General features: G+C 44.6%; 2 protein-coding genes and 1 non-coding gene across 3 annotated transcripts; 1 reads left to right on the top strand and 2 right to left on the bottom strand.

Annotated features, from left to right (window-relative positions):
• Positions 1-4,029: 4,029 nt before the first annotated feature.
• On the bottom strand, positions 4,030-10,887 carry LOC119194056 (inter-alpha-trypsin inhibitor heavy chain H3-like). The gene is made up of 22 exons (XM_037448108.2): positions 10,737-10,887; positions 10,487-10,516; positions 10,272-10,295; positions 9,629-9,783; positions 9,379-9,483; positions 9,102-9,264; positions 8,864-8,974; positions 8,600-8,728; positions 8,295-8,411; positions 8,026-8,194; positions 7,784-7,909; positions 7,497-7,678; positions 6,952-7,137; positions 6,706-6,845; positions 6,465-6,625; positions 6,325-6,351; positions 6,162-6,218; positions 5,799-5,912; positions 5,504-5,705; positions 5,241-5,413; positions 4,555-4,666; positions 4,030-4,442 (listed from the first exon to the last, which is right to left on the bottom strand). The coding sequence occupies exons 1-22, from the start codon at positions 10,851-10,853 to the stop codon at positions 4,304-4,306; spliced, it is 2,739 nt and encodes a 912-aa protein (XP_037304005.2). The 5' UTR covers positions 10,854-10,887; the 3' UTR covers positions 4,030-4,303.
• A 1,148-nt stretch (positions 10,888-12,035) lies between these two features.
• On the bottom strand, positions 12,036-13,543 carry mustn1b (musculoskeletal, embryonic nuclear protein 1b). Its single transcript, XM_037448113.2, has 3 exons — positions 13,400-13,543; positions 13,158-13,281; positions 12,036-12,461 (listed from the first exon to the last, which is right to left on the bottom strand). Exons 1-3 carry the CDS (start codon positions 13,406-13,408, stop codon positions 12,346-12,348), a joined length of 249 nt encoding a protein of 82 aa, XP_037304010.1. The 5' UTR covers positions 13,409-13,543; the 3' UTR covers positions 12,036-12,345.
• trnae-cuc (transfer RNA glutamic acid (anticodon CUC)) lies at positions 12,698-12,769 on the top strand. Its single transcript has one exon. It is a non-coding gene; the product is annotated as a tRNA-Glu (tRNA).
• Positions 13,544-13,964: the final 421 nt, after the last annotated feature.

Genomic DNA, 13,964 nt, shown 5'->3' with positions numbered 1-13,964 from the left:
AATGTTCAGACTTAGTTTTGGTTTTTCCAATTCTGGGCCGAGTGGCTTTAACAACAAACTGTAGTGTGGATCAGCATGTGCGAGGCGTACCATGTGACTCATGGGGACACAAGACGCCCAAATCTGACACAATGCTTAATGCATGCTCTCTGGAAGGCCCAAACACACGCTTTCTGCTGATTTATGGTCGTGTAGACGCCGTCTTCATCCTCGTCACTTGTCATTGTTAAAGTCCTAAATACAATAGAATGGCGAGCGCACAAACAGATGTACACAGAGAAGAGGGGGGGGGGAGAAAAGAGAGGGGAAAAGTATTTAAGAGCACTCGCTGTGTTTAAGATTGTAACAACAGGCATCCAGCATTTTGATGCGTCAGTAGAACCCTTTTTAAAGCGTGTACTCTTATTTACAGACCTCCCTACTGGCCTCAATGGAGGTAAAAATAAAAATATGTTGGGTTTGATCCAAACATCGTTTCCGTCGTCTGTCAGTCTGCTCTGGTTTCTTCCCCCCCCCCCCCCCCCCCCACTTTGTCTATTTTTGCTTAATTGTTTGCTTGTTCTTTTCATTATCTCTCCATCTGGAATTCAACTCCCTGCAGTGAGAAACATAAGGCCCCTATCAGTCCATTGCTCCTCCTCCCCCTCTGCAGCGCTCATGCACCTAGACGAGATGCAGCGGTGATTAACAGCGCCACGACAAGGCGACGCAAGACGTTTGTCACGACAGAGAAAACAAACAAACAAAAAGCGACGAGATAAAATGATGGAAATATGTACCCGCTCTTATCACAGATGCTAATTGTTTCCGTGTGGGAGGGGAGGGCGACGTGAGGGAGGGGAAAGAGGAACTTGAGAATCTCCTCCCTGCGCGTTTGGCCTGCGCCTGACTTCAGAGCTAAGCCCTCTCTCAAGAGAAGGTCAACACCAGGTTCAACTTTTCACCTCGACAGCCGGGGAGAACGCACCAAATGCCGAGGATTAGGCCTCCGGTGCGCATGCAACAGCGCCTGGCCTTCACTGCACCACGCAGCACACCTAGCACACAACTCAATGTTGCATTTCCAATTTAAAATACATTTTACGCGGAAAAATGTCTGGTAAATAATTCACACAAAATATGGGCGGTAATCGGCCAAAATATTATTACCATTTACTACAGTAAATTAAATGACTTTGACGTCATCGTAGGTTACATCTTTAAAGTCAGATTACCCACAAAGTGCATTTTGATGGAATTCTGGTGATCAACATTGAACCCTCAAAGTCCACAGAATATCAAAGCGGTTGGGAGGTGTGCACTAAGCCAGTATATGACCCTTCATTTTCACTTTTGGCCGACATGGTGCAATGCATTATGTGAGTGCACATTTTATCAGTATCAGTGTGTGTGTGTGTGTGTGTGTGTGTGTGTGTGTGTGTGTGGGCATGACGATGTCAGCGTCGGTCAGGTGTAACTGAACAGACAGACAGACAGACAGGCAGGCAGGCAGGCTGGCGGCCGGCTGGCGTCAGCGGGCACACGCCCGTCACGACACACCACACGCCGAGCAGCCGCATACCGCAGCACCCACACTGCGTGCACACAATGAGCGCTCAGTCCCCCGCATCACGCACCAGCGGCGGCAGCAATGTGAAATATTCACACAAGGACAAAAGGTAGAGGGAGGGGGGGGGGGGGGTTGGAGGGGGGGGACCTGGGAGGTGAGCGCGGAGGAAAAGAGTTGAAAAAGTGTGGTTGAAGTGAGAGGGTTGATGTGAAGTAAAATCACTTGAGACAAAACTCGAGCGTCCAGACACACGCGCGCTGCAGAGGGGTTTGACTGGGGCCCTTTTAGCATTTTCATGAAGAATAATGTTGATTTGGGGACAGCTGCAAATGCAACTTTCATTTTCAGACTGACTTGGACAAAAAAAAAACATGTTAATTTCAGAATTATTATTCTTATACTTTGATTCCAGCTATTGTAATAATTTGCTACAATGAATCATTCGTGTTATGCCCAAATGATCATTTTTACCACTATTTTAAATAATGAAATTATTGTTTGAGTCCTATATAAAGGAAAAAACGCACAAACGCGCTCAGATTTGCTGCTCTTCGCTCTTTTGCATGATTGTAAATTAAAGTATTCAACTTCACTTTGGGCTCCATTTTTTCACAATTTTACAACATTTAATAGAAGAAGAAGAATTGGAGTGATCACAAAAATGATTGAGATAATAATCAAAATCGATCATCCAGAGATGCTGCACACATCACTAGTTTAAAAAAGTCAATTACACAAAATGTTGCAGTGAAACATTTAGTGAAAGATTTAGTTTTAGCTTAGTTTCACGCAGTGTCTGTGTGAAACTAAGTAGGCCGTTTCTCTTAAAAAATGTAATTCGAACCACCATCAAACATGTAATGTTTCCGTGCTTTATAAGAAGGGAAAAACTGCAAAGGTCCTTGGAAATAACTGTCATCCCCCAATAGTCAAACCTGGCTGTGGGACCTGAGCTGAGACGCTCCCGATGTTGTGCAGCCCTCTCCCGCCCTCTAGTGGAGAGTAAGAGCCCTCCACCCACCGCCTGCCTTCGCTGCACGACCCTCCTCATCAAAACTCCGAGTGACCTGATGTGTGTGACCTTGAGGGGATCCGGGGGATGAACAGCAAAGATATTAATTCCAGCCATGTGTGAAGAAGTCGCTCGAGCATTTTCCTTAACCGGGGCCAGTGGAGTACAGTGGGGCCCTCTCAAGCTATTGCCCGACACCCTGAGCCCCGCACATCTGGTGTTAATCAGCCAAGCTTACACAAACACACACACACACACAGACACACACACACACACACACACACAAAGAGACAGACACACTCAAGCAAACACTGCGGCAAAGACCCCCTTAAGAAAATCCTTCTCAACTCCTGAACTTCCGACATGACTGGGGTCAACACACTTGTCCTGGATCTGTTAGTACAAACAGCACAGCTATGTAATAAGAGCTGGTGAGTTGTACCAGTGCCGTGTGCACACACAGACACACACAAAAAGCTGGGCAAGAACAGCACAAAATGACAATGAATGCAAAAATACACAAATTCAAATGACTATATAAGGGGGGACAGAGACGAGATGAGGTGTTGATGAAACAAATTTGTATCAAACAAGTCACAACAACACAATCAGAGGGACTTTAGCACAGGCTGCACAACGACAGTACCTGTACTAAGCTACCAATGAATGTCTCAGTAAAAGATTGATGTTTGTAAAAAGAGAAGATGTCCCAATAATTGAGCCAAAAAATACCAGGACGTTATAATCCTGCTTTTCTGGCTGTTCTGACTCACAATTCCTTGCAACACAGCGATAAGATCAAAGTCCAAGGTGACTTGTTATAAGGAGTAGTAGTAGTATGTCCCAATTACCTGTGTACTGCCTGCAACAGGAAGTACTTTACAAGGGTAAGTGCAGTGTGTGATTAAAGACAAAAATGAACGCAACTCAAGAGCTCAACAAGTTCAAGAGGCAGGCAGAGCAAAAAAGTGTCCACTCAACAACAAAGCTTTCAATTATGACAACAAAAAGTCATTCATGGCAATAAGTGAAATAAAGACAGAAAAGAGACTAAGAGTTAAGGTAAATAATTTTTACATTTTCTCCAATTGAAATCAAACTAAACAAAAATATTACGTGTATGTTTGTGTGTACTTATTTCCCATTGTAGCTGTACTCCACTTGTTGCACAGCCTTAGCCTTCATTATGCTGCTGACCGTTGTTTTCTACTCAATACCCAACATGTTGTTGTGTTTCGTAACAAGTCAAAATTATTAAATTACATCATGTGTTCCATAGAAATCTTTATTTTCACATTTGCAAGCAAATTGGCCCTGACGCTATGAGTAAGTCATTGGCTCATGTATGGTATTATCAGAGGCTTTTATTTTGGAATGGTAGATCCTGGTTATATGTCCTGGTTATATGTTTTCAGCTCTTGATAGTACCAAACACTCTCAAAACAGGCATCAGACAACAATTTTAAAAAAAAAGTTGTTACATATCTTGCAAAATGACAAACATTTGTCTATCTCCATTCATGGTCCATTTCATCTCATTTATTACAGTACGAGTAATTATGCTCATTCTCAGTTTCTCTCACTGTTTTGTTACCATTTATGATGCTTCCAACTGATTGAAACAGGACAATCGTTCATAGAGTCCCGTGATGAAGCCAGAGCCTTCATACAGGCCGATTTGAATATGTCATTTATGAATTGAAGTTAATGCGTTGGACATGGATGCTCAACCTGTTTTTTTTTCACACTCGTTTAAAGAGGCCTGACACAACGTAGTCTGTTGCATCTCCGTCGATGAGGCCCGTTCCGTTGCTGTGAACAAACCAGCAGGGAACATTCTCTCCGTTCTTCACATCCCTCCTGAAGTCTCTCTGCCAGCCTCTGTGTGGGCCGAGACAGAGACGCCACAAGGGCCATTTATTCATTCGGGACACACGTTGCATGCAACTCTTCCACGTTGAGATATAGCAATTGGATGTATCCGTAGGCATACCTGGTCACATTGAGCTCCTGTCCTTTCACGTACATGGTGGCATCTGGCTTCTCTGTAACTTCACCTGGACGCAGGTCGGACACTTCGTATTCAATCCCGTGGTAGAACTGACCTGGAAGACGACCCAGAAATCGTTGTTTAGTTAAAGCGCTCTGGCCCTGTAATTCTCCAATACCAGGTGCCAACTACAGTTAAAATAAGTTGAGCTTTAGTATGCCCGTTTTAGAGTAACACTGAGAGAAAAGCACTCGGCGAGATGGCGACTCTTTGCCGTCCTGGCTCCCAGATGGTGGAACGAGCTCTCTGATGACATCAGGACCGCAGAGAGCCTCTACATCTTCTGTCGAAAAAACTCAAGACACACCTCTTTAGACTCTACCTTGCACCGTAGCACTAACAAATCGTAGCACTTAAATTGTACTTATAATGGCACTTTTCTATAACATGTTTTGAAACTGCTTATTTGACAAAAGTTTGTATCTCTACGGTTGAAATGCACTTATTATAAGTCACTTTGGATAAAAGCGTCAGCTAAATGACATGTAATGTAAAGTACTATGCATAGAAGTTACAAAATAAAATACACAAGGCCATCCATTCATGGAATTTAAAAATGCAATCCACATCACTTCATTTTGACTGTTCGTGAGACATTAAAACGTGTAATCTACGTGTGTGTGTCGTACCTAGTAGGCCATGAACAGAGGGGGACAGGAGGTGGCTGTCCAGGGTGTAGAAACCCAAGTAGTCCTGGTGGTACGGGTGCTTCGCCCAAACCTTGTGTAGCAGGATGACAAACTTGACAGAATCCTTTAGGCTGACTGTCAGGCTGCGATCCTTGGTCAAGAAAAGATCCATTCTGGGGGAGAAATAAAGGGAAGGAGGTGACAACTGGTCATCCTGAACTGGGTTTTTTTTGTAGAGAGAAAGCTGTCCTTGACTTCCTTACTTGGGTCCTTTGACAGAAGCTGAATCAGACCACAACAATTTGACCTGTGTGCCATCCTGGAGCACTGTGATGTCCTTGGTGCTCACCTCCAGCCTCACACCCAGAGTCTGGTGAGCAACGCCAAAGCGGCCAAAGTAGGTGTTGATTTTACCACCGGGAGCAATCTTCTTGTCTCCGATGGTTTGGCCATTGACCAAAATACCTGAGGAGACATTGTGAGTTTCAGTCACTCTAACCGCTCGGTGTAATTAGGTAGGAAGAAAGTCGTGATGGATCAGGAGGACCCAGGCCTCACCTTGTGTCGGGTCTCTGACCAGGTTGAAAATAGTTCCCGGTTCATCGTCGATGTTGAAACACAGCGCGTCGTGTCTGTCAGGAAGCTCTATCAGGAAATGAGGATCTCCATCCACTGCGGGCGGTGACACATTAGAGTGACGAGCACAATGGAAATTACTCTGTTTTCCGCGGACGGCAACATGTCAACAGGACTAAGTGTCTACACGATTTGGACTTGATGATGGCGCTAATTGAAGAGTCTGGGGATCACCAGCATCATTGTGACTCATCCGCTGAGGACCATAAACATCTGCACTGAATTTCTTGGCAAGTGATATCATTGTCGTTGTGATGGACTGACAATGGCTGATAGTGTACTTACCTAAATATGTGTGTGATGCCGGGTAAGCAGCAAACGAAGGGGGGGCGTATCTATGTGCTAGAAAACGGAACAAATTATTTGAAAATTAAAAGCCACGCAGAGAATTGACTTAATCTCAGAATTATATTTTTATTTTTATGCTGTATGGTGAAAACAAACTTACACATTCGTTCTGACTGTTGTCTTTGGTCTGTCAAGAAGAAAAAACAAATGGACAATTAAATGTAAATGTGTGAAAAAAAAGTCAGTAATACTTTTTGGCTTTACAAGAAAAAAAAAAAAAGCTTTTCTTTCCTCACTCACCTTCAGTCAGTTTATCAGCAACGAGGGGGCTGCCTGGTCCGTCCTCGGTTTCGGGCTTGGTGACCACCATGGAGGTGAGAGTGGTGACGAAGCTGTACTCCAGAGACATCTGCAGCGCCTTGGCTGTGGCGTTTGCTTTGTCGTCTGGGGAACCTGTCTTGCTGCGTGTGACCAATAGGAAACAAAGATGAGTGGATCCGGGGTATCAGCTTGAACTGATTTAGCCTGCTAAAGAACAGACCTCTGCTCCAGCAGTTGCTGGATGGTGAGGTAGGCCCACAGACGCTCTGTGAAATCCCCAAAGATGTACTCCTCGTTCGGGTACATCACGTCCCAGTCCACAGCACTGGCCTGGCCCTGCACCTTGAAGTCCTCCTCAAACTGTAGGGGGGGAGAGAAACGGAGAAACAAAAAGATCTCTAAACAAACAGAGGTCTCAGCATCGTCTCAGCGTCGTCTCTTGTTCCTAGCGCCACCACCTCCTCACCCCTTGGCCAAACACTTCCACCATGAAGTTGTCCAGATCGTTGTCCGTCAGACGACCGGCCACCACGATCTCTGAGCCGTTGTATAACTGGGTGTAGTGGTTGGTGGTCAGCGAGTCCACAGCGTTGTCCGTGTAACGCAGATCCACCTCTGAAAGGAGAGGACTGGCCACCTCCTGATAGAAACCCTGGACCAAATGCATACGCACACTGAATTCCATGTGTTTGTACTTTATTAGAATATTATAATGTTATCTGAAATAGTTTTTATACAATTGCAGAAGAAGTTGACATTATATGCGTTTTTGGAGGCTGTGTAGCATCACACTGGCTCACTTAACAAAAAGGGAATGGTATTCTTGCATTGCAAGGATTTTTAAAGGGTAAGCACAACAGGCAGAAGCATGAAGCTAAAGTGCGATGTGCAAACTCATGTGCAAGTTTTTAGACGCGTTCCTGCAGCAACTTCCATCAGTAGTTAGTATATTTTGAATTCAACCTAAGATGACGTGAGAAATGGCTTAGAAATACGTATTGACGGCTCCACCTGAAGTTGAACGGCCGCATCTGAGCCCTCGAAAATTCGCCGGGCGACTCCGTTGTTTTGTTTGCTCATCACATCCAGAAAGGAGTAATCCACATCCTTTCCAAATCCAAGACAGAACATAGACATGTTTCCTCCGATGGCAGAATGAACATTGGTCTGAATGGTCGGCAGATGAGTCTCTCCTTCAAACGCACAGGTACAACATGTAGGAAGTAAATACATTAAATGTGCTCTCACACAAATATACAGTGGGAAATACAGTAGGTGCACACCCTCTGGCTGCTCACCCGCGTTTGGCATTCCATCTGTCAGTAAAATAATCATATCCACGCTCCTCTCTGGAAGCTTCTTCTCCTGCCTGTCTTTGAACAGCATTTCGACGCCTCTCAAAACACCGCCATTGATGTTAGTTCCTTGAAGTGACAAATTAAAAAAAACACAAATATTTAGTAAGAGCGTACATTTCTGTGATTTAGGGAGTTAAATTGACATTTAGCGATTAAGTTGTGTGACTTGTTTTGCTATTAACCTCCTTGGTCCTTTATGTTTCTGACGTAAGCCATGCCTTCAGCCACATTTTCCTTAGTTGCTTTGGTGAGTGATTCCCTCCAAGGTTGGATTTGATCATTAAACTGGATGAGGGCAAAGTGGTCCTCTTCGTCGAGGTCTTCGAGGATGGCCAGCAATGCCTCCCGTGTCTGCAAGGAGTAACAAGGACAGTGGTCAGAATACTTTGCAGAATGTGCAAATGCACGGCTCCAAAAAAAAACAGCTAAATGTTGAAACGGTTCCCCCGACCTGTTTAATCTTCATTCCCCACATTGATCCGCTCCTGTCAATCACAAACACCACATTCTTTGGGACTCTGGGCAGGTCAGGCGGAGCAAAGAAGTGCACGAAGTATCCGTTCACAATCTGAAGGGATGAGGATCAGTGAGCAGTAATGTGCAGGAAAGAAGAACTTTTCCCGTTTCTAAAATGACATCTTGTTAAATAATTCAGCCTCAAGAAAAATGACCTTAAAGTGAATCTGAATAGTTTTACACGTGAAGCCTGATTGAAAAGGGCATTAATCAGCAGTTGAGTATTTGTTTACAGCTGACCTGAACGTCCCCGAAACTCTTTGCTCGCTTCACGTCATACTTGATGACAAAATCTCCATCAATGAGCGTTCCCTCACAGCCAGGACACTCCCTCTGCTGCTCCATCGTCGGCGAGAAAGAGATGTGTGCCTGACACAGGGATGACCATACGACCAGTTAGCTTACTCTGGCCTCTCGGAACAATCATTTTGTTGAAACGGGGTGGGAAAAGCAGTGAGGATCTCCGAAATGGATCAGAGAAAACTTCCCTGTTGAATCGTGTACCTTGTTGTCTGTGACGGTTTTCTCCACCAGGGGGAGCAGCTCATTTGAGAGGAATGTTGCATGGGCATCCACAAAGGAAAGGCCCTGAGGCTCATAGATGTTCGTCACAATCTGTCCCCCCCCCCCCCCCCCCCCACACACACACACACACAGAGAGAAAGAGGCAGATATAATCTGTAAGGTAAATCACTCATTCAATATTTGAAATGACCAAAGAGCGATTTGAATGTGGATTCACCTGAAACTCGTGCACCGGTTGTTTGGGTTTGAGTCGAGTCAGTATCTCATACTGGCCTAGCTTCCTCTGCAGGAGCTCCTCGTAGGTCAGAATGAAAGTCACGTTACTTTCAGCCGCGACGTTCACAGACACCGAAAACTTCTCCATCTTCCTTCCAGAAGCTCTGCGATGAAACACAAGTTTGAAAACCACGGGGCCCCGAGTCAGGGAGAGCTGCGACACAGAACGCTTTTTTTTTTTTTTTTAAATGCGGGTTTAATAATCTGGAACTACTCACTTGACCAGGCCAGCGGTCTGTCCAGAGGAAACAGCCTGTTCATACTGTTTCTTGGCTTTCTCTTTCTCCTTCACCTCCCCAACATACACCTCACCATCAATTTCCCTGTGAGGATCGGAGCACGGAGAGTTTAGTAAATCACTGCGTCATCGGGAAAACTGAACTTCAGTCCAGGGCTGTCCAACAAAGATGGTCGCTGTGCACAACAGCAATGTGGACGCAGCGGAAATCACGCTGGAGACCCACTGACATGCTGAAGTTGACGATGAAGGCCGTCTTGGGCAGCTCCACCTCGAAGAAGATCTCCTGGGAGAAGTTGGCCTTGTTCAGCGCCTTGGAGGTGGTGACGGTGTGAGCGAAACGAGAAGTCACCGTGCAATCCACCTTGACGCTGTACACCTCCACCTGAGACGGAAGGAGCGGTAGAGGGGTCGGAAGCCCCCCGCGACCATAAAGCACTTCAACATGCAGCCTTCCCGTGGTGAGATCTGCTGTTTTCATGTTGTTTCAGACTAAGCTGGATGAGAGGCCAAAGCTTGCTGCCAGTTAAACAACATTAGTCACTGATTCCACAGTGGTAATGTGGAGTGAGGTGCGATTTGGTGAGTCAACCCCTTGCCGTTTGCTTCAGACGGGGATAGAGGGAACATTCACAAATTAAACTCCCTTTCAGCTTTTTGTTGCTTAATCATTTTTTTTGACCTGTAAATTAATCTGCCAAAGAAGGGATCATAGATCGACAGTTTCTCATTCTTTTATTTATTACGTTTTGGTTCTGCTCCTTTAATTTGCTGCATAGCATTACATGATAATTACAAAACCACTGAAGTGAATAATTTAAATCCCTGTGATCATTGATAGAAACAAACCGTACTCATGGTTCATTTTCTTACCGTGGCTACTTTTGTACTTCTTTTCTGTAAGAAACAAAAGAAACAAAAAGGAGATTCTTCTTGAATTTGAACAATCATGACTATGTAAGTTCGGCAATTTTACCTGGCCAATATTGTATCACCATAGCCTTGATTATTTTAAACATTTTTCCCACTTTAACGTCTAATATAAAAGGACTGTCTGTTCGTAAATTGCTTAAAGTTGCGTAAAGTACCTGCAGGGATATAGCAGCTCCTCTTGTTTCCTTAAATAAGAATACAGCAGGCTTAATCATCATGATGTCAAGATAAAAAACGCATTCTGTGTTGTGTATGTAAACAAGCTATAAAACACACCGTGATGGTGAAAGAGAGAATTTGGCAACAAAAAAAAAGAACCACCAGAGCCAAAATATACTTTTCCTGTAGAATAATGGGGGGGGTTTTTTCAAAAAAAGACCATGGAAAGTCTGTGTGTGAAGTTACCTGCAGAGCTTCATGACCCCCGGAGATGACCAGAGCCCCCTGGGCCAGGCCGGGCAGCAGGAGGCAGGCGCTCCCCCACAGCAGCAGCAGCAGTCCAACACCCTGCAGTCCAGACATGACCAAACCCCTACTAAACAGCGTTTGGCTTCAGTGCTGAGAAAAAAAGACTCTCGGTCCAGGAGGAGGAGGAGGAGGAGGAGGAGGAGGAGGAGGAGGAGGGACAAAGCGCGTGTTGGTGTTTGCTTTGCCTCGGAGCTTTTGACCAACAGACCTGAGCTCAATGTGCAGGAGGCCTTGGAGGTTTAGTGGAACAGAGTTCTGCTTGGGGGGGGGGGGGGGTTGTGAATTTAGATTAGTAGCATTTAGCATAAAACAGTAGTTTGAGTAATAACCAAAGTGTTATTTAGTGTAATTATTAACATAGTATAAAGCGTCCCAGCGAGTTCATACTGAAGCGTCATACCTGTGTTGCTGTGTCTCAATCGTGTATTTCTATATGTTAAAAAGCCTGTTTTGGATTACTTTTTTTTGCAGTTTTGACTCTTTATCTAAAACTCGTGGTGAGGCGGCACACAGACCTCACAGACCAGAAACTTTCAGTAACACACGCACCAACAGAACGAAAAGGCACAGTTTATACCTTTCTTTGACCGTTCGACTTTCACCTGCTTCGTATTCGTGTTTACTTCATTTCCCATTTGCAGGGAGGCAAACAGTCTCTACTGTTTGCCTCCCTGCAATGCGTGCCAGTAAATCAGGACAGACCGTTGTCTGTTTTCTGGAGTTAAATTGTCCACCAGAAGCTTAGTGGTAGATTTGGGCCACAGGCATGTTGCATAGAGAGAAATCAGACTATTGAGACCCGATACTGGGACTAAATAAACTTGACTACGTTCTTTGAAAGAAAAGTCATCGTCTGCGTCTATGAGGCTGTGTTAAACGGGATGGAGATCGACACACGGCGAAAATCACCCACTTGAGAATTGGTTTAAAAACTTGAATCCTCTCAACCTGAATTGAATGAACTCTTTGCCTGACCGTTGCCCTGTGTTTGTATTGGTTAGGGATCAGTGTTTGTGGTAAACCTCAAATGCAAAAATGTTAGCCTATTATGAAAAAACAAAACAATGAAGGTCTTTGTGTTTCGCAAAGTCCCCTTTCATTTTAGTTTATACCAGGATTTAAGTTGTGTACAGTCATAACAAACAAATTAGAACCGGCCGTAACAATTTGTTTGACCACTTGGGTAAAGGAACTGACTTTATCCATGAAAAATGACCAGTAAAAATAACATTTCAGTACAGCGGAAATCATTTATTTAGCAAAAATGTTCAGTTAAAAATAAAAAGAATAAAAAAATCGGACAAATCTCACATTTCACACACAGTTCGTCCACCACAGTACAATCCAATCCTCCACATCAGCATGAGTTACAAACTAAAACTGCTTGCTTAACAGTGTTGTCACACAATATACCGGCATAAAAAGTATGCAATCTGTCTCTCTTACATCATCATATCTTCATTAAAAAGATCTTCTGGATCCATGTAATCAGCTGCATCAGAACCCTACAGACGGCAGCGTGCTTCTTCTTTGACCCGCCCCGGGTCTACTTGCCGAACACACTGGCTCCAGGAGCTTTGGCCTCCGCAGGCTGTCCCAGAGCCGTCTCTGTCCCGGTCCTCACGCCGCTGAACACGGACGGAGCCACTTTGCCCGCACGTTCTGACCGCAGAGGGGGACACGGACAACAGAGCTTGAACTAAAATATCTGCAACAGCTGTAGCGGTTTCACCCTTGTGTCGGTCTTGTTTTTCGGACGCACCTCTCTCGCCCCACGGGCTTATTCCCAGTAAAAAGAAAAAGGGTATTTTCACCCGTTTACAGTACGTGAAGAAACCATTTCAGTATCTGTGACGGCACGAATTCAAAACGTAATGGTGCAGCCGTTGAGAACAACTTCCCTGGTGGTCTAGTGGTTAGGATTCGGCGCTCTCACCGCCGCGGCCCGGGTTCGATTCCCGGTCAGGGAACGACATTTTACCACCTAACTCGGTACCAACTAGCATAATCAAAAATGTTTTAGCTGAAAACTGAACACAGAATGCAAAGGATTGATGAAGACTGCATAAAAACCTATGGTAATTTACATTAGGATTACATGAATGTGGACATGGTTTAGCATAAAGCATACGTGATACATATGCTTTATAAAAAGGCAGAACTGCACGAATAAATGTTGTTCATCGATAGGGAAATCTACATGTATTTAGTTCTTCATCGCTTATCATTTCAAACATTTATTTAAAAATGCATGTAAGGATTAACACGTGAATTCTTTTTGTCTTCTGTTTCTCTTTAATTACATCTGACATGGTGACAGAGTCAGAGGGAACGACATTAGCAAAAGGCTTTACTCACCACACTCCATCATGACCTCATAGGTCTTACTCTTGACCTCGCCCCTCAGTCCCAGTTTACCGCGGGCTCCTTTCAGGTCCTCCTCCTTCATCGGGGGACGCTTCTTCTTCTTCATCTCGGCTGGCTGGAGTGAAAAACAAAGATGGGAAGGTTATGACTGTTACGGAAAAAGCGAGAGGGAAGCGGGTCCGTCTCAAAGCAAATGTGTTCAATACCGAAACAGCTTATTTCACCAAACGTACCTGTGACATGGTGATTGAAGCTGTTCGTATAGACTCCACAGACCAGAGACGGATATTCACTTTTAAGTCTTCTGTGTCCCCCTATCAAGCCTTATATATAGTCCTACTTTAGACCCAGTGAGCGAGTCAGGCCCCCTGCCCCTGTGTGCGCTCTGCCTGTTGTCAGTGTGTATTATTAGGTGTGACGTGAGCCATGCTACAGCTGCAATGGGTCTCCCTCCTTTTACCCATGAGGTCACAGGCCAACAGCTGGTCATTCAGCGCCCATCTTAAGCGGTTTGTTTTTCTCTTGTCCAGCCTGACAAAACACATTGCTACAACTTGACTCAAGACTGTCTCTTTGGGTAAAAAATGATTTCTAAATCTGTGAAGACTGTCGTAAGATTCACACCTTTATACAAAGGAAGATCCGGTGGTTCAAATTTAGTATTTGCGCCAATTGCTTAATCTTCTAAATCTGTGTGAGTCAATATTGTCAGGGGGAAAGACTATCCTGGGAGAGTGATGCTTCTTAAATGTATCTTTCATTGATTCTCTTTGCGTCGCCCAGCTTGTGAAATAGTGA

Source organism: Pungitius pungitius, chromosome 8 (assembly GCF_949316345.1).
Source record: "Pungitius pungitius chromosome 8, fPunPun2.1, whole genome shotgun sequence".
In the NCBI taxonomy this organism is placed as follows: Eukaryota; Metazoa; Chordata; class Actinopteri; order Perciformes; family Gasterosteidae; genus Pungitius; species Pungitius pungitius.
The sequence above is the reverse complement of the archived record's forward strand: the minus strand, read 5'-3'. Positions and strand labels throughout refer to the sequence as shown.

Coding starts and splice junctions, on each gene's coding strand:
- mustn1b (XM_037448113.2), bottom strand. Junction 12,462..13,157: donor TGAGGTCATGATGGAGTGTG/GTGAGTAAAGCC, acceptor CTCTGCGGTCAG/AACGTGCGGGCAAAGTGGCT.
- LOC119194056 (XM_037448108.2), bottom strand. CDS start 10,853: ATGTCTGGACTGCAGGGTGTTGGACTGCTGCTGCTGCTGTGGGGGAGC. Junction 10,296..10,486: donor GAGCTGCTATATCCCTGCAG/GTACTTTACGCA, acceptor TGTTTCTTACAG/AAAAGAAGTACAAAAGTAGC. Junction 7,910..8,025: donor AAACATAAAGGACCAAGGAG/GTTAATAGCAAA, acceptor TGTCACTTCAAG/GAACTAACATCAATGGCGGT.